The sequence below is a fragment of the Zonotrichia leucophrys genome, chromosome 2 (assembly GCF_028769735.1).
Source record: "Zonotrichia leucophrys gambelii isolate GWCS_2022_RI chromosome 2, RI_Zleu_2.0, whole genome shotgun sequence".
Classification (NCBI taxonomy): domain Eukaryota; kingdom Metazoa; phylum Chordata; class Aves; order Passeriformes; family Passerellidae; genus Zonotrichia; species Zonotrichia leucophrys.
Window position 1 is genome coordinate 28,073,350 of NC_088171.1, and position 20,386 is coordinate 28,093,735.

A 20,386-nucleotide genomic window follows, 5' to 3' on the forward strand; every position below is an offset into this window, starting at 1 on the left:
TAAGACACTATTTTTCCATCATCATATTTCAAATGGAAATTCTTGAGCTTTTTAGGAAAGTATTTTATGCATAGTTTAAAAATATAAAAACATACACTGGCTTTTCATTTTCTTTACAATAAGAAGCAATGTCGGTTTCTATTTTGTTAAGTCAGTATCTGTGCTGACAGTAACTTGGATTGGTAAATACAGCATTTTGCTGCCATGATGTTTACTGTGTGTTTTGACTGTGTATGTATATACAGACTACACATGTTTGTATATACATATCTGTATCCTATTTTCATATACCATGCATACCTGTGTATGTGTCTCAATCTGGAATTAAAGGTCTGGTTTTTGAGAAGCAAAATGTGAGAATAGTGAAATTGTTAAATTAAGCCACAACATCAGCATAGCTTAAAACATAAACATCTCCCTTTGAAATCTATCACTTTCATGTGGCTTGCAGATGAAATCCACATCTGTTCTGTATGCATTATTGATTTTTCAGCATGCTGTGTCAGTGTTCCTTCTGCACAGAGAAGCACAAAACTGAAGGCACAATGTGTGCTCCTGTATGGTAGAGGCAAAGGGTAAATACACCAATTGGAGTGAAGGGAAGAAGAGAACTGAATACTGAAAAAACTAGTAAGCAGATTCCATCCCAGGACTAGACTATCTGATTTGTTATGTATTTCTGTCAACATGTAATTAAAATATTATTTTTTGCAGAAAAGAGATTGATCAAGCCTATGCAGTTGTGTTATCAGACTGCATGAGCATTTAGGTCACAGGAAAAGAGTCATTGTTAAAAGCAGGGATATCTTTCTTGCATAAACATAGCAAAATGTCTACACATTTCATTTCCTCTTCAAGGTTTTGTAAGTCCAAGAAGGTTCTTATTCTGAGAAGCTTTGATCAAAATCTGCATTTTTCAGGAAAAAAATTATTACTGAGAATTTGGAATTTATTTTTTTTATAATGCACTTGTATTTTCACAAAGTATTTCTACATTTTAAGGAAGCTGAAAGTACCATTTAATGGCTTTCCCCCATAGTTTATTAATTAATATAACTAAATACTGTGATCCATTATGAAGCTATGTATTGATCTGTCTGACGTGAAAATACAGATCTGTGATTTTCCCTGTGTAGTTTAGAACATGTAATAATGAGTTAATGAAGTGGGAAGAGCTTAAGCACCAGAAAAGACATGTACCAAAATAGTTACTGTGATTAAATATCCATAAACCACCACGTCCATCACTTCTACAGCTGAGGCTGACAGATCAATGATAGTGTCGTTGTCATTGTTTTCATCATGCAGGACCTTGAAAAAATAATAAAGTGATTTTAGGATAGTAAATTTTATTTATTTTGAAGTATATTTTTCCTTTTAACACTTCCTTGGTAAAAATATTGATTCAGGTCAGTGGTAGTGGTTTTTCACTTTTCCAAGTGTAAATGATGCTAATACTCTTTCAGAGCAGTATTCTTGCCAGAATACAAGTACCAGGATTTCTAACCAAAACTGTTGCTCACTTGGCCACATATTCATAACACACCTGGGAGCAGCTCTGTAAAAGTTTTCATTTGCACCTTGCAGCATTTTTATTGGTACCATTGGTATCATGGATCTGTGAAAGGATCTCATTCCACTTACTGAATATGTCTCTTTCTGAAAGCTGTATTTCACATGTTGTCACACTAGTTCACAGCAACACAGATTGCCTGTGTTGCATATTTAGATTGCAGAATAGTCTGGATTGGAAGGGACCCACAAGGACCATCAAGTTCAGCTCTTTAAGTGGATGGCCCATACTGGGATCAAGCCCGGGACCTTGGCATCATTAGCACCATGCTCTGACCAACAAACAATGTGAAAAGAGAGAATAAAACCAGAGCAATTGGGAAGGGAGGCATATTTGCTTGGAATGGTTTCTGAATAATAAAGCAAATTAGGTTTCCATCCATCTTTCTAAAAATAGAAGTATTAAATTAGCCAGCTGGTTCTTAGGAGAAGGATGGCCAAGCTGCTGGAGAGGAAGATGCTCAAGATTCGATGTAAAAAAGAATCCATGGACTTCTTGAGACAAAGAAATGTAACAGGAATGTAAGCTTACCAAATTGCAGTTGCTCAGATAATTTATGAAAGCATTGTTTATTACTTTAAAAAAGCAAGTAACTGAAAATGGTTACCACCATTATCTGGCCACAGGTAATAGCAGCATAACAAAAGCTTGTTCAGGTACAAAATACAAGCAGAATTCTAGGAGAAAAATCACTGAACCAACGGATTCAGACAAGTGTATAATTTTCTTCCTGCAGATGTGTTTGTTACTTTTGTTTTTGTAAGAAGCACAGAAGAGCTTCTGGAAACATATTGAGCTGATAAGTGGCATTGATTTAACTTTCTCAAGGAGAAAACAGTACTGTTCTGTACTCAGAGTGAGCTCATGGCTAATTGAGTAAACAAAAAAAAAATATCCTCAACATCATAGTTCACTGGGACCAAACTGAGGTGGCCTTTGAGAGAGAAGATGTTTGCCTGTACAAGTCCAGGGAAACCAGTGAGCTGTCAAGATAAACATGCTGTAAATTTCCTTTTGATTGCATATATAGCATGGGGAAAATCAGACTTTTATTATCTGAATGCTAGAGATATTTCTTCTTGCAGCTCACTCTGTTTGGCAGATATTCTTCCAAGATACCTCATTTTTTCTTTTGTTCCACAGATCCAGCATTATGCCCATAAAACAGTTCAGTGCAATGGTAGTTGGACTTCACTGTTAACATTTAAATTGATGGCATTCTTTAGTCTTCACTAAAAGCTATTTTTTTTCTAAAATATCTTCCTCATACCAAACCTGAATTTTAAAGTGTCATGGCACAAAATGGTCCAGAGCATCCTTTTTCTAAGTCTCAGTGAGGTGATACAATGAAAAAGGTGTAAAAAAATCTTTATTGGAAATATTTAAGCACAGAAGTAGTTTTTCCACTTTATAGTCTTTGGAAACTCCCTCCATGTGTTAATTCTTTTACTGTGTCTGGTCTCACCAGATGTGATTCTCTGTGTGATTCAGTAATGGTTGTTGGACCAGTGCTCACTTTTTCCCTTTCTATGCAATGGGCTAAACTGCAATTGCTGAATATTATCATTATGAAATTTTAATTTACTTCTTACAGGTTGTTATGTTTGAAAACTTAATAATGAGCTCTGCAGCTTGCAGTTTCCAAAAGTATAATCTTGATTTCCTTGCAATTAGTGAATGTAGAAAGAAAGTGATATATCAAAAGCAGATACTCCGCTTGCTAAGCGATGACATCTAAAATACTTTCTGTAATGAGCATTACAAACACAGTAGAGATTGTACTGACTAATGGATTTTTTCTCTGCATTAAAATATCTCAAACTATGCTGTTATCAAAACCTCTGTGTGAAGCAGTGCAGGTATTAAAGTGTTTTTTATTTTGAATGATTCAGTCATGTTGTGTGGCAAAATCAAGTCAATTTGGAAAATAGAATGTAAATTACTTAAGAATTTTTATTTATTTTACTGTAATGTTTAATTTACTAAAAGATAGCAAACTCTACTAAGTTTTTCAACTTTACCAGGTTGTGTGCTATATTGGTTTGCAGTGATTGGTAAAATACATTTGTTGGGGGCATTTCTAGCATGGCTCCAGCTGTTTTGCAGAAGCATCCATCTGCCATAAGTGGACAAAATGTAATATTCCCTTCCTTGCGGTTCAGGAGCAGGGGTAGGTATGGGTAAAAAACCATGTTTATTCAGAACTTTGCAATGCTGAAATGCTGTAACTAATTAATAGTCTTAAAATGCTCTAATGAAGAAAATATTATTATTTCAAAAGAAATTATATGTCAGGTGCTTTTGATTCGGGCATAAGAAGTTGCCCAGAATAAAAAGAATAGAATTTCAGACCTCAAGTATTTTTTATTTCTCTCGCTGTGCTTAAAGCACAGTTCCTCTGGGAAGTCTCATTTTTTTGGCGTGCCACATCAACACGCTGCTGAGGGGTCTGTTTGTGTCTGTTGCCCTCAGGACTCCGAGCCGTCAAATGAGGTGGTCTCAGAGGCCCCAGGTAACGTGGTACCCTCTACCTCAAGAAGTAGCTCTGAAGAGCTGATATCGGTGGCACAGAAACGTCCAGAAGAGGTAGGACATTCTGTGTCTGTTTTTTTTCCAAGATTAACTGGTGGGGAATACACATTTGCCTCTGTTTTTCATGCCTAGTGTTATACTACTAATAACAGAGACTTTTTAAAGCTACAGCTCTGTCTTATACTCCCATATAAACAGCATGCAAGACCAAGGTAAAACTCAGAACTATTATTAATGGTACCTACAAGTATATTCCATAATATGTGCTACTTTTTAAATACTGCCTCTTACTGTCAGTAATTAGGATTTTTTAAAATCCTTCCTATCTGTCACACCATGACAATAACAGGAGCCCTGTTAGATTCTGGCAAAATGAACTTCATTACATTGGAGAGTCAGAAATAGAATCTGTGCATTGGTATATAGGTAGATATAAACTTTTATCATCCTCCACAAAATTTCAGTATGTCTTACTTCTGGTTTGTGCAAAGGACAGACTCTTCCTGAGATTGGGCCTTTCTTTGTTCTCTTGGTTTCAAAAAGTGATGTCACAGTAGTAGTAGTGATGTAGTCATAAGTTCATAGTTCCTATTGTTGTAAGAAAAGGTGCATGTAAGGTAGGGCAGTGAGTTAGGGTCATTGTGCATCCCTGTCGTAGTACACTATAGCTGGAGGAGATGTTGTCTGTGGAATTCACACTCATAACTTCATTTCATGGTGGCAATCATCTTTCCAGAGAACCATTATTATCCCTAAATTAACCTTTCCTGTGAGATGTAAGTCCTTCCTTTGTAGTAGCCTTAACACTTAATCTTGGCTTATTCACACAGTTTAGTTGGTATTATAACTCTTCAAAATACATCAAGTACCAGGTATATAAGGACTAGTTTTTGCTGGGTTTTTTTCTGAGATTTCTTTTGACTCTAATTTTTGCAGGAAAGGAGAGTATGAAGTGCTAGTCATAGGAAATACAATGCTATTAATTTAGTGCAACGTTTAGGTAAATATCTTCATTTCTCTGATAGTCTTGTCACTTTGTCTGAAGAAGAGGGAAGGTCCAGAGTGTGACGCCAGGAGAATTCTTAAGAGCGTCTCCTGGAATAAGACAAAGTAGATTCACTTATTTTGGGATATTGCTGCATATTCCCAGATAGAAAGTCAGGTCGTCACATATAAGCAGTCCTGAGGACAGAGTAGTACAAGCTTTTAGTAATACTTTTTTGTGTATTCCTCAGTAGCAAAGGGACCTCTCTCTGTGGAGAGATGTGGGATCTACCTCTCAATTCTCAGCTCCGTCAATTTACCTTACTCCACTGGAGAAATTAAAATTCAGAGCACAGATGGTGATTCAAAATAAAAAGAGAGGAAAAGTCCTGCAGAAAGAGGAATGAAATATGGTTAGTTGTTAAGGTGACTAAGAGGAAGATGGGTGTACAGTTTTTGCTTTTGTGGAATAAAAGCAGCTCAGCTGTGGGGGAGAGGAAGCTTCAGGGAATCAAAAGATGGAAATACACCTTTCAAATTTTACAAACAGTTCAGTAATGGTTCCTGTTGAAGCTGTTTTACTGAATGTGGGGTCATGTGGTTTATAAGGGAATGAGACTTTCTTCAATCATGTTTACTGCAATTTGTACAAAAGACAGAGAGGTGAGTCAGAAAGAGTTTTGTGGTTGGATTTGCAGGGAACCTTGAGAGGGGAGCAGCAGTATGCTGAATTTCCAAATTCAGAACCCACCATGAAACAAACCATCTAAGTTACTGATGGGTAAGTCAGCATGATAAACAAACATTTGTGAATTACACCCTAAAAAAGAGGTCCAAAAAGTGTTTGCAGAGCTTAAATTAAGCTAATGGCTTTTTATTATAAATTTTGTTGAAGTCTTCTGGTACATCTTTCAATATCTGCTTAATGAGTTAATATGTGGTATTGACTACTGACTGGTGTATTATTTGTGTAATTTATGACTCATCTGAATTCAAACCATCAGCATTGGTGAGAGTTGTTAAAGAAAAGCTCAAATGCAGCTGTGGAATAGAGAAATATGAGAAAAGAGTAAAGAAGGCAGGGTGGCTAGCACCAAAGGGTTTCAGGAAGATGGAGAAAATTTGAAAAGGTTGTGGAGAGTGGTGTTCAGAAAGAGTCTTGGGCTTGCAAATGTGAGGACACACAACTTCTAGTAGGAGAAAGTATGGAAAATCCCATGAGCTGCCACATTAATTTGGATAAAGCACTTTTATTTCCTGCTTACAATTTGATTTCCTCTTAGATATGACAGTCTGAATCTTACCCTCAGTTACTTGTGTCATCAGTAGGATATTATTTGTGGGATGCAATTTAATCACTCAAATGAGGTCTTGTTTTGTTGTCTAGTCATTCCTGCTATTAGAAATGATGGTCAAATATTGAGTTCTCCTCAACAGGAAGGCAGAATGGCATCCACTCCTCTTACTGCTGCCCTTCTTCCCAGCCACTTTTGATGCTCCAAAGTTAGATTTAATTCTATGTTGGATCAGTTGTGAATTTTCTGTGAATTCCATTGGTGTCCTGAATCATCTGTTAGCAATTCAGGAAAGTGTGTGTATTCATCAGTGTATTTCACATGCAGAAACCTTTTGTGTTATAAAGTAACTCAGCTGACTTTAAAGTTAGAAAGATAGTTTATTGTCTCTTTCCAAAAGCTGTGCAAGCTTCTGTAAAATTTAAGTTGTATATATTTGAATGCTTGAATAATTTTAATTAGTGTCCATCCTTAAATAAGGATGTGATTGATATTTAATATTGTATATATTTCCAGGGGGATTTTAAGCACTGGATTTGAAAAGTATCATTGAAAGAAAAATTCCGTGCATTTGGAAGGGGAGAGACGTGCCTCATTCTAATTTCAGTGTAATTTTGTTAAATTTCCAAGCAGTTTGTATAGTTTCAGCAGTTTTCCTCCAGTAATAATACTTAGGATAGAATTTTTGTTCCCACAAGACTTTCAAAATTCAAACTACATCACTGTTACATTAGTATGCCCTTTTTTTCTCTGTTACTACACATTCTTTACCATGAATGGATGAAAGGAAATTCTCTGGATGTTGTGATTATTTAAGATGCAAGCTTTTAAAATATTTTAAATGCACAAATGCACTTCCTTGAATAACACTGCAATTGTTCAATAAATTTGAAAGGTTGGTGTATCAGCTTTCATGACCCTTATTCTGTGTTCTGTGGTCAGCATCACTTTGCATCTGGCAGTTGCATTGGTACATATATTTACATTGGTTTCTGATGGATATACAGAGATGCTGAAGAAAGTGGAGATTTGTTGCCTTTTTCCTGTGTCTAAAGAGCAAGATGGGTGGGCTTTGTCTTCTTGATACCATTTCTCATAAGCAGCCCTTTAGTCCATGGGGGATGATGGTGTCAGTGGTTTGTTATCTAAGTAAGAAAATACTGATTTTGACAGTTCCCTTAAATGTGAGTCTCATAAGAGGCATATTCTCTTGTTTAATTAGAAGTAAAATAGAAGTACATGAGTTATGTGTGTTAATTTCCTTTGCCAATCCTGTGGCAAATTAATTAATCATGTTTTAATAGTGTAAGCCTAGAGGCTAACAGCTGATCTTTCTGAATCTGAATGTCTGCAATGCAGAACAGTGCAGATACAGAGGAAAAGCTGTCCTATCCTTTCTCTTGGATAGAAAAGTGAATTCAACAACCAACAAACCCCTACCAAAAAAAAAAAAAATTAAAAGGCACGTATAAAGCATGGAGCACTTTAGGGTAAAGTATAAATGATATGTTCATAGCATATGAACTTGAATAGCTTATGTGTCTGTGGTGGTTTTTGAGTACTGGATTCAAACTATAAAAGCTGTGCAAGTTGTTGTGATTCTTAGCTAAGGAAGGATTAAGATAGGTACCCTCTAACCTGGTTCTGAACTATTAGATATTCAGTGCTTCCAGTTTATCTGGATAGAGCAAAGACATTTTTCCATAAGTAATGTACAGCTAAGGTATAGTGGTTTGTTTGATAGAAAAAGTGTGTGACACACTTAAGTCATCTGCCATTAGTTGTAAGTATGGTACAATCATCCTAAAAGGATTGTATAATTCAGTTTTAACTGCATTATTTCCTATACGAGGGAAGGAAATGTTGTGTGATTTCTGTTAATACAATTGGCCGCTGATATTGTCTTTTGTTTCCTGATTTATCCTCCTTCCTTGATCTTGGGCTGAAACCTTTCCGAAACAGTCCCTTTTGCATTTCAAGTTAGTACAAAAAGAATTTTTTTTTAACTCAAAGCTATGAATTTCATCAGCAGTGTGTCCAGTCCATCCTTACAGTATTTTATTACACTGAGATTTTTACTTTTTAAACAAAGTATGATCTAACATGTTCTGAAATGACTGAATTGAAAGTAATTCCATGGGAAAGTTTGTAATAATCATCATGTGATAATTTTTTCCATCTGCTATTATTAGACTATTGAATAACTGAATTTCCATCACTGGCATAATTCATTTCAGAAAATGATCATCATGAAGAGTAAGCACCATCAAGAAGTAGAGAGATTATTTGCACTATTAAAGAACACAAGAATGTATTAGATAAAATATATTTGTGTTTCTATCTGTATGTATAAATGCACAGCTGTTATGCTTGCACTTGTGAAAAACCTGTGCATTCTTTTCTAAATTTCATTGGCCTAACCATATATTCCCTCTATTCTGTGTAGCTGCTGGCTTGAATGCATTTAATACAAAATTTGTGTCAGACAGTTGTTGCTATAAATGCATTCTTTCTGACCCATTGCTCATTAAAAAAAAAACTAGTGACAGACATAGGGTGAGTTGGACTCATATTTAATCTTGACCACTATTTCTTTTTTGTTTAACTTCTGAGGAACTTCCCCACTAAGAAAAATAATTGTAAATGTCCATGCTGTATGCACCTAACAGTCTGTTTCCTCATGGAAAATCATAAGTGATAACTTACTCCTTATTTTGTATCGTAAGTAAATAATTCCCATTTATATCAGTAGTGATACTGGAATGTGATTTTGTACTCTGACCCTGCTGCTATACTGAGATCTGCAAACAGACAAAACACCACAAAGAAAAATCCAAAAAAATACATGGCATATTTTAACAAAGAGAAGGAAACATATTGGATCATCTGCACCATCCATATCCTGGTAGTCACAGGATGGATCCTTCCAGTGCATTTCTTAGTACTTCTTTCTGGTTTTAAAGCTTCTGAGCAGTGGTGGTTTTCATACTTCTGGGGTCTTTCTCTTTATGCTCCTTCACAGTAAACATTCTGAAGGTGTTTATTGCATAATGTTTATTGCACTCCTCCTCTTTGTTTTCTCTGAGTGACAGCAGAAGAGTTGCAGCAGATTACAGACCTGGGATTGGAATGCATTTTGAATATTTTTTGGATCTAAGATTCATTGTAGAAAAGGCTGATATTTGGTTCCTTGTAGAATTACTTATGGGTGATTTGGCCCATAATCCAACTCTTCTTGTCATAGTGTCTTCCAGTCATCAGACTCATTTATCAAAACAAGGGAGTTGAGTCACATTTTCAGATCATTTGGCACTCAAGAGATTTGTTTGATTTTACTTTTCATGCTTCTACAAGTAATTATTATTGTTACTCTAGTTCCCATTAATATTTCAGAACAAAAGTTGTAAGCCACTTGCTTAAAGAGCCTTAGAGTCTAACTGTATTAAAAGTGAATTAATAATGAACTGAGAAAAGGAACATAATACCTTTGACTACTGAAGTGGTTCTTCCATAAAATAAACTGGGAAATACAGTTAAGCATGTAAATGCTCTGGAGTTAGGAATTCATATTTTCCTGCTAATCTCTTCACATGACTGTTTTATGTAATCTTCTTAATAACTAAATATAAAGGTCGCAAGATGGCTGGAAAATGCTGTCATGCAGTTCTGCTTTTGAAGTCAAAATTTATTTATGTATATTTAAGTGTTAAATGGCCTTATGAAATGAGGGTTCTTCTTAGAAGAACATTATTAATTTAAAAAATGAATTAGATCTGTTCAAAATTTCCACAAATCCAAGACATTTTTTTATTTAACCTTTTCACAGTCTCTGCCCTTCTTTAAAGTACATTCAGTCCTATATCATCTGTTACTCAGGAAGGTATTTAATACATGAGTGGGCATCATTTGCATTATACAAGAAGATTAACTTTACAAGCTCTGCTATTAATCTGAGTAGCTCTACATATTGACCTATGAAAGAACATAATTAAGTTAGCTTAATTAAGTTAGTTAATTGTTACACTCTGATGAACTTACTATTGAGAGGAAATTAAAGGCAAATAGAAAATGGCATTCATTGGTTTGAAATCATGTTTTAAAGGGTTTCACAAAGATACTTTATATATAGATGACTAAAATATCTATTGTGTAATAAGCAAAGCAGATGCCATTAAAATCCCTGCAGTTTTCTCCTTTATTGCCTGACATACATCCATATTTCTAAAAGAGATTTTAAAAGCGTGCTAAAAATTTAGAAAATAACTGTTGTGAGGTTTTTCCCCAATACCCAAAAAATTGAATTCAGAAATCCTGTCTACACATGGGCCCCAGAGAAAAGCACAACATCAAAGTTCATTAAGTGTTATAATCTGATACTGAAGCCTCCTTTGGGGTAGAGAAAAGAATTTAAAGACCCCTAGAGCAGCAAGCAATACCCCATCATCTGTACATTCTCACACATCAGCATAAGAATGTCTTTCTCACGCAGTGATAGAGGGGAAAGGAGAGACACTCCTGGAATTTACTCTGTCAGCTGCATTTCTGTTGTCAGGAGTTGTTGCCTGCAAGTTCACTGCAGGAAAACATTCAGGGTTTCAGCACAGATCTGTGCATGGATAGACCCTCCACATGACTCCAACATCTGGGATGCATTCATCAGTCTTGATAAGCACTGATAAGTACCCTGGAGATCATCAATTCCAAGTAGATGCAATTAATAAACAGTAAGAAAAAATGGCCAAACATGCAAAAATGTGCTGCAGTGATTGCTGCCAAATGAGCAGTTTATTAATCTGTGAGATTCATTAATATTACAGTGGCTTTATTTTGAAATTATTTTCTGTGAACAATTACTCTATTCCTTCTTTTTTTTTAATTTGCCAGGTCTATACATTTTCTAGATGGCATTCTCAAAGATTTTAGGATTTCTGCTTTCTTTCTGTTGTAAAAATTAATATTTTAACTCAAGTGAAAACAGTATTTTCCCTGAGGTATTATTCTTTGGCATTTCCAGATCATATGAAAGGGTCATTGATCTGTGGATATATTCTCTGGAAAAATAGCAGCATTGAAAGCAGGAAGGCAGTGGCATTTAAAATCACTTGTGTACAAATTTTTATTCATATTCTGAAGACAGATAAGTTTGATATGCATTCTTACAAAGAGAAAAAAGTCTTTCCTTAAATAATGCGAAGAAGCAATTAAATTATAGCTACTGTATATTTTATGAGACATTGTTTTTCTTTAATTGCTTCTACAATAAAATATTTAATTTTTGTAAATTCAATTTGATATTAGCATGTTGTTACATTTGCCCCCTTTAAAATGTTATTGGAGTTTTAAACAACTTGTTATATTCTAAGGGTAAAGAAAGCTTTGTTTTCAGCTTCAAGACATGCTTTAAATCATAATTTATTTTTTTATAGAAGAAGAGAGTGGAAAATTGATTGTAAAATGAGAATTAAGTGAGCTTTACTTGGGAAAATAGGAAGAAGTTCAAGTTTAGGGCTGTTTCCCACCTGCTGAGGATTTTGATGGTTGTACTGATGTTAGTGAGCTTCAGTTGACCTGTGTGCTCTGTCTGGCTTTGACTGTGTTGCTTTGAGATATCCATGATGTGGCATGGTGCAATGTCTTGTAAGCCACTGTTGTCATTTCCTCTGTGGCCCGTGTGATGCACAATGGAAGTTCTTTCCTGGAGGAAAGTAAGTGTAGCTTCTCTCTTCAATATGTTATGGGCACATTCTTAATGTTCTATTTTTTTTGTTTCTTTCCTGAGGGATTTGTTGTGTTCTCTCTTACGTGTAATATTTAAATATAATATTTAAATTAGGCTAATATATTCTTTGGTCATTGCATGCAGTGTAAATATTAGGGCTCACACTGCACTACATGAACAAAACAGTAATCCTTTTTGTAGATGATAAATAATATCAGAAATTTCCTAATTTAATGTGATAGGTTGAAAATATCATCAGAACCCTTTTAAGTTATTACAGGCTAGATTTGAGATAATGAAGCTTGAACAGAGTCAAAGATTCCAATGTCCTTAAGGTAGTGAAGATAAGCAGAGGTCAGTCAGTAGTCATTAATAACGTAGCTTATATAGATTTTCTCTATCCAGTTGCTTTGGGGTTATCTCTAAACTGCAGCGCAATCCCAATAGTGTCCCAATGCTGCTTTGCCAAACTATTGTTACTTTACATCCCTCTCACTGTTAAACAGAATATTTACACACTGAAGAGTTCATATTGCCTAAATATTTCAGCACAGTAGGATCAGTGATTCATTATTTGTTAGAGTACATCTTTTTGCTGTTAGTGTGTATTTTTGTGATAGACATATATACATTAATCTACCTGAATATAAAATCTTTTAAAACTAAGTTTATATTATTTTCTAAAGACTATCAAGTAGGTTAACTTAATAGCTTTCATTGACCTGCTAAATCCTTTTTAAGTGAACAGTTTCCTATATTTAATTTTTAAGTATGGCTGCATAGCTATCATAGTCTCCCAAAATCTCTAGATGATCTGGAATATTCAGAACTACATATTCTATATTCTATGCTGTAGCTATGGTCTTTGTTTTACTTAGAAACTGAAGGTGTTCCTGAAAATACAGTTAAATTCACAGAGACTTAGACTGTGATGAGGAGTAGTGTGTTTGGAAAGCTGGTTTCCCATTAGTGTGTTTTACTCTGATGAGATTCTTGTTTAAGTGATTGGAATCATCACAGGAAAATAGCACACACCTCCTGTCAATTAAGACACTTCAGTGTCCTCTCATAATGACTGCTTTGTATTATTCTGTAGTTCTGCATATGCACACTAAAGATGGATGCCTACTGCATGACTTAGCTGGCTAAAGCTGTTTGCCTAAAACTCCATAGATTCTGCCAGTGCTTCCAAGGCAGATACTTGCAGAGGAATTCCCAGGGTACCTGGAAGAGGCTTTAACCTAGAGGTATGGCTGAGATGGTTTCTGCAATTCAGTGGCCACCAGACTGAGCCCACGGTGCTGCTGAAAGGGCAGGGTGTGTTCACAGACTGCCTGCCCTGCTGCTCTTGTTGGAGCAGCAGATGGGTGAGCTGGGTCAGTGGGCTGCTCTGGCAGACCTTGGAGGAATATCCATGGAGGTGAAGGACATGCATAGCTGTGGACCATGAGCTCCCTCTTCAGTGTCAGCACCTGCAGTTCATGGTCCAGGGCTGACACTGAGATTTTGTTGTCATTTGGGTGCTCTGGAAAAAAATAAATTAGAATAATCTTCAAAATACTCACTAGTGTTTCTAGATTTACTGTATTAGCCAGTTCTCCTGTACTTATCCCTTCAGAAGGAACACGTTTTTTCCCATTTAACAGCCGTATTCCAGATTACCCCTCAAGAGTAGGTTTGTCATATTTGGGTTTCTCAGGAGATTGACGGAAATTAAGAGCTAATGTTGTAACTAATGAAAATCCTGATTTTTTTCTGCAAATTAGGATCAATTTTTGCCAAAGGTGATTAGTTACACAAAATTTAGACTCCTATTTGGTATCAAGAACGACAAGGACTGGAGTTCACGCTTGCATCCTTGTGAAGTTTTTTGTGATAGTTATCAGGAGAAATCTTGTCAGACTGTTAGTGGGCAGAGGCATATCCGCACTTTGCTTGTTGAAAAACTACCAGTGTTGATCTGGATTTATCAAGGTACAGGGAACCATGTGTGTCCTGCTCTTGGTCACAACAACCCAATGCAATGGTACGGGCCGGGTGCAGAGAGGCTGGAAAACTGCCCAGCAAAAAAGAGTCTCAGGGTGCTGAGTATGAGCCAACAGAATGTCCAGGTGGCCAAGAAGGCCAGTGACATCCTGGCCAGTGACAGGGTTACTGTGGTCAGCAGGACCAGGAGAGTGACTGTCCCCCTGTATTTGACACTGCTGAGGCTACACCTCGGGTCCTGTGTCCAGTTTTGGGCCTTTCACTGCAAGAAAGACACTGAGGTGCTGGAGGATGTCCAGAGAAGGCAATGGATTAGGAAGGGTCTGGAGCCCAAGTCTTGGGAGGAGCAGCAAAGGAGTTGGGGGTGTTTAGACTGGAGAAAAGGAACCTTGAGGGGACCTGAATACTCTCTACAACCACCTGAAAGGAGACTGCCCTGACGTGGAGTTGGTCTCTTCTCCCAGGTAACAAGGGACACGACCAGAAGTGGCCTCAAGTTGTGCCAGAGGGGGTTTAGATAACATGTTAGGAAAAAAGATCCTGAAAGAAAGGTTCCTCAGGGAAATAACTGAGCCACCATCCCTGGAGATATTTAAAAGACTTGTTGTTCTTGAATTGAGGGACATGGTTTACTGGTGAACTTGGCATTGGCAGGGCAATGGTTGGGCTTAGGCATCTTAAGGGATTTTTTCCACTTAAATGATTCCATAATTCCATGAGTTCAGAGTTCAAATCTAGGATTATGACCTGAGAATTCTATCTGAAAGCAGAAAAAAAAATCAAGTACTAGCTTCTAATCTTTGGGAGAATTATAATCAAAATTCCAAAATGAGCTGCCAGTGGAGGAAGTTGCCTTAAATCTGTACAGCTGACAATAGAACCATTCCCTGTATATTTTCCAATCCTTTGATTGTACTTGCCTACAGTTGCCTCCAAATTTTCAGTAGACGTTTTGTCCACTGATGAAGAAAAACAGCATAAGGGAAGGAGAAGAGACTTTGAAGGCATTTTAGATGCTTGTTTTTATTCTCATTTTCTAACAGTCTTTATTTATATATTTAGCTCTGGGAAAAAAATCTCAGTCAGCATTTAAAAACAGACTCACCCACAGACTATAATTTGTGTGCATGCTGTGCAAACTTTTAGATATTTTTTCTGCAAAATGTTGCCTGTTTAACAGTCTCTTTGTGGTTTCAAGGGTGATATTTGAATTGGGAATTGAGGCAAAGATGATAGTTTTGTTCAGTGTGTAGATAATCCTAAAGTCACCATTTTTCATATTGTAGCCTGATAAGCAGCAGAGTAAAAGTAACCCAATTTTGAAGTCATGGTATTACTTGAGAAAGCTTTTAGTGTCTGCAGAGGCATCAAGATATTCAAAAAGGGGAAGCACATTAAAACCTTACCAAAAATAAATCCAATTACCCTGTTACTGTAGGAAAGATGAAGCAGAGGAAACTTCCTTCTCCACAACATGCATGACTGCAAGATCTCTCTTATGCCATGGAGTGAAATACATTTGATCCTCCCATCCCTGCCTTAAGATCTCATGCAAAAGCATTAAGAACTCAGAGAAAATCTGAAATTGACATTTATTTCAATTATTTTATCTCAAATCAAAAGGTGGAAGAGCTTGGTGTGTTCTTTAAAATACTATTCCTAAAGCCCATGTTTTCTGAATTCTTCATAAGCTACTAAGTGTTTAAGGTGGAATTTCTTTATCTCTGAAGTACTTGTATATGTTAATATTTAATATGGGAAATGAATATGGGTAAATTTGATTTATTCATCCTTTCATTATGCAGTCTTCTGTGGGGCCATTGTATGTGGCAAGAAACTGGAGTAGAGAAATATTTGCTGCTATCCATTGTAGCTCCTTATTTCTTCATGTCATAAGGTAACCTGCCAATGCTCATGTGAAGTGATGAAGCCAAGAAATTGTGCCAAAAATTAAAACTTTTCAGATGCAGTATTGCAGATGGGTTGTGCTGATTCCAGGCTGGATTTTTTTCAGCTTAGTTAGCATCTATGAATTGTGATTTCTTGTTTAATACAAGCGTAGCACTTCGAGAAGATGTCTTAGCCAATTCTCCAGAGTATTACAACTTTACAGCTTCCTTATTTTTTATTTACTGAATTAATGTTACTTTCTTTTCATTTAGATCAATATGTATTGAATTTAATAAGCACAGGGTTTCAGAGTTATGGTCTGTGAAGCTCCCATAACACAGATTAGCAAATAATTCTGTGCAATTAAATATTATACTTTCCTTGTGGCAATCTTACCCCAATAACTTGTAATTTTGGGTATTTGTTTTTAGCTCCATAATTTGTGTCATGAATGCATTTCAGTGTTGCAGTCAGGGCTATATGGTTAAAATCACTGAATCAAAAAGAAGAAAAAAAAAAAAGAAAATAATTACCTCAAGGAGCTTTCATTTCTAGTGTGAAACCTGACATTATGGATCCAAAAAATAAAATTTGTTTAGTTATTTTTACTCCATTTTGGCTAGAGTTTGGACTTAATAGGAGAAATCTCATTTTTTTTTTAATGAAAGACTGATCATAAAATTGATAATATTTTTTTAAACATTTGGAAATTTCACATGGAATTCTTTTCCTACAGTGTTTATTATTGAGCAGGTTGTAATAGCCTCTACTTCTCCACATAATGTAGAAACTTAAGTTAGTAATAGAATCAAGATTAAAGGCGGTGATCACAGAATGGAACAAATTAATTCCTAGTCTTATTAATTGGTAAACTTAAGCTTAAACTAGAGAGATATTGCACATATCAACCAGGAAAATGGAAGGTTGTTTGTATAAATATTTTTCCACTGTTAAAGCACGTCATTAATAGGCTTTATCAAATCAGACCAAGGATCTGTATCAAGGAGGTTCATCATCTATAGAGTCATGAAGTGAATGTCATCAAAAATCACTGGGCCTAAACACTTATCAGTTCACTATGATGAAATGACTGCATTTTTATTTGCACAATAACCTCAAATCCTCATATTAAAAAGTGGCAAATTTTTTTGCCCTTTACTGTTCTAAGTGTGACACATGTAACAATTATTCATCACTCCATAATGGATCATTTTTATCAGAGTCTTGTGTCTTTTCTGTATACATAGAATAAATATTTATGTTTTCTCATTTTTCTGAACTAGAAGATACTGATAGAATAGGTTTGAAGTGTCAACTATAATTCATTGCATGCAAAGAAAAGCTTTATACTGATACTGTGCAAAAGGAAAAGAATATCTAAATCATTTCAGCAGCAAGCTTATAACCAAGATAATATCAGCATTTTCCTTCTTGAAAATATATATGCCATAAATTAAAGAAGGTTTTCAGTATTTTATTAAAATACTTCAGACAAGTTTAACCCTGTCTTCAATGGGCATGTATGTATGAATATGAAAACCTTTTTAAAAAGAAAATGAAGGTCAAGTCAAAGTTAAACCAAGCTTGCAGTAAACTTCCTACTAATCCTGCAAATATTTTGTTTAGAAGACATTAGAAAAATATGATACACATTTAGTGTAATTTAAAGGTGCTCATATTATTCTTACAGAAAACTAAAGATATATCTAGCACTTTACTGTTTTGTACAATAGTAATACAGTCTGGGGAAAAAATACTAAATATGTGTATACTGAGTGCATTTGAATGAACTCTTAATTTAGTTGAAATTAGCCTTAGCAGTAAATGTAGTGGTGGAGAAGAACGTATCACAGTATATAATTATGTTTAAATAAATACATGGAAAAGTAATTGGGTTAATAAGAATATAATATAATAATTAGAATCCAAAATACACTTGTAATGAAGCATTTTAAATACAAATCCTACAGTTCTTTTAAGTACTATGGTATCTCACCACATTTTCAGCTCTGCTTCCAGCTTCTTTAGCAAGAAAATGCAGGGAAGTGTTGGTACTATTTGTAAGGAAGTAACAACAGAAAAGTTGTATGTGATGAAACCCTGCATCTGTTTTGTGGAATTTGCAGTTGTCCCTTTGTTATTGTTTTAAACCCATTTGATTTGTAATACTTTAAAATATCATATCCCATGTTTCTCTAGTCTTTTGAAGGGTGAGTGGTTAAGTTTTGTGCTTTTGGCTACTATCTCCCTAATTCCAGCTGTGGCTTTGCAGTCTTCTGAGAGAGGTACTCTCCAAGGTACCTGGTCAGAAGTGACATTGCTTTTTTTAGAGCCAGTCCCATCACAAAAGACCCAAGGCATCTATCACATCTTTTTTGCAAACAAGCAGAAAGCGGAAATGAAGTCGTATTGTTTCTGATGTATGTGAGAATTTTACTTTGAACTCCAAGTGTTGTCTTCCAGCAATAAATTTAATCACTAATTAGTATCAGATCACGTTGATGATGAAATAAGCTGGGAGATTTAGTAAGGTCATTTATTTAATAAGAAACATCAAAATATAATTTTGTAGGGTATGCCCAGTGTTTTGGTTTAGAACTGCTGCCTAGAAATGTGATAATTGTTTTCTTCAGAAATCAGATATTAAAGGACAATGTGAGAATGAATCTTTCTATGACAAGATCACAGAAGCAGTCCATTTTAGAAGCAAGTTAGTACGTTTGAAAGGTCATTAATGTAAAGCTGTGAATTTGTCCCCACATGTGACATGGATAAGTGATCTTACGGTATTTGCTGTTGTCAATTTGCATTAATATCTAAGGCATGATAAGAATGTCATTAATGCTATGATAAGGCAGTAGCTTGTTTAATACTTCATGATCAGTAGCTTGAAAGCAACTTGCAATTTCAATTTTAATTCTTTCAGTAAACATTTCCAGTTCCTACAGACTCTGAATCTTTACCTTTTGTGATTATTTGCAGACAGAGTGCAATTTACTCTTGGATGGGTACTCTGTAGAACAGCTTGCCAACTGTTCTTGCCAGAATGTTTGTAGCATATGTATTAGGGGATTTTTGCATCCTAAAATCAATGTGGAACATAAGGATGATGAGTTATGTTCTAGGCATTCCTTCTATTGTCCATCAAATGCATCTTGTGAAAGCAAATTTCCAAATTTTCAGAGCTCAAAGCAAAGAAGAATATGATTCACAATAATTGAAATTAACAGTGGTTCTATATCTGAGTATATTGAAATTAATTGATTACCTTTGGTTATGCTTTGTCTTAGGAAGCTTTTTTAACATTATATTTTTTATGTACACTGTTCAGCCATGTCAAAGGGCTCAAAATAACCAGTACTTCAATCCAAAGAGCTGCCTACATACAGGATAAGAACTTGCTTTAACTGGTAGGTTCCACTGCTTTCTGGTTCAGAATAAAGGAGGTGCTGTATGAGGATATCAAAGTGTTAGATCCTATCCTTGGAAATCAGGCACTTATTTAGGCCAGCACATCCATTTGGCTTTTGGCTTTGAAGAACCATGCTGACAAATTTACATTCACAGTGCGTCTTTCAAAATAGTGCCTTCTAGATAGTGTAGGAAGAGTTCATCAGACAAAAACTGAATTAGGCTATTAATATGTATAGCTGCGCATATCAGAGGCTTTTCTTGTTGTAGTAAACTCAGTATCTTCAGACATCAGATGCATTTATTTCATTACTTATCAGCTTTTTGTGCTTTGAAATGAAAGTCCTGAAAGACCTTAGTTGTCTTCATCCCTTGCAGAGCCATGAGATCCTGTCTACTTTGCAGAACAAATGTGATGTCTTCATGACAGATGGAGCAGGCATGCTGACTCCTGGTACCTCACTCTTTTCAAACATACATCAATCCTTCTGAGGCAAACAAACTCCAGAATCATAAAATCTGTTAAACTTTGATTTGATGGTGGCTTCTGTTTTACAGCATCTTCAGAATGTTTTCAGAGGAGCTCACTTCACATCTTCTGGTACAAATAACTTCATTAAGGAAGGCTGTCACGTTTCAGAAGTGAGGTCATATTGGTCTTCTCATGACCAGCATTCCAGTTAGCTGCAAGTGCGTGGCTTAGAAATTTCAGCGAGTCAGCCCGCCTTGCATTTGAAAATGGTATTTCAGTGACACTTTCAGGAGAGATACACCTACAGCTTTCTGAAGTGAAGGTTTCTTAAGCAACATATCCTTGACAGTGCCTCTCAGAGAGTATGAAAAAAATTGTTAACTGCAGAGTATCTACTGCTTGATTTTGAAGGGCTTGATAGATCACTGCTTCATAAACATTCATGTAGAAGGCACAAGGCAAGCTTTTGAGGAGGTCTGGCCTTTCATTTGTTTGGACAGGCATTTTGTTGTTAATTGACTCTT

At 35.7% G+C, this 20,386-nt stretch overlaps 1 protein-coding gene across 4 annotated transcripts in view; it reads left to right on the top strand.

Moving 5' to 3' along the window:
• Positions 1-20,386, top strand: part of PHF14 (PHD finger protein 14) — a 161,168-nt gene that overhangs the window by 123,373 nt on the left and 17,409 nt on the right. For 2 of the 4 annotated variants that reach the window (XM_064704394.1, XM_064704392.1), the window contains one exon: positions 4,046-4,159. The exons of 1 other annotated variant lie outside the window; for it this stretch is intronic. In XM_064704394.1, the coding sequence (XP_064560464.1) occupies positions 4,046-4,159 (114 nt within the window). Of the gene's footprint in view, positions 1-4,045; positions 4,160-5,787; positions 5,871-20,386 lie in introns of all 4 variants that reach the window. One more of the 4 variants, XM_064704393.1, reaches the window with a different exon arrangement.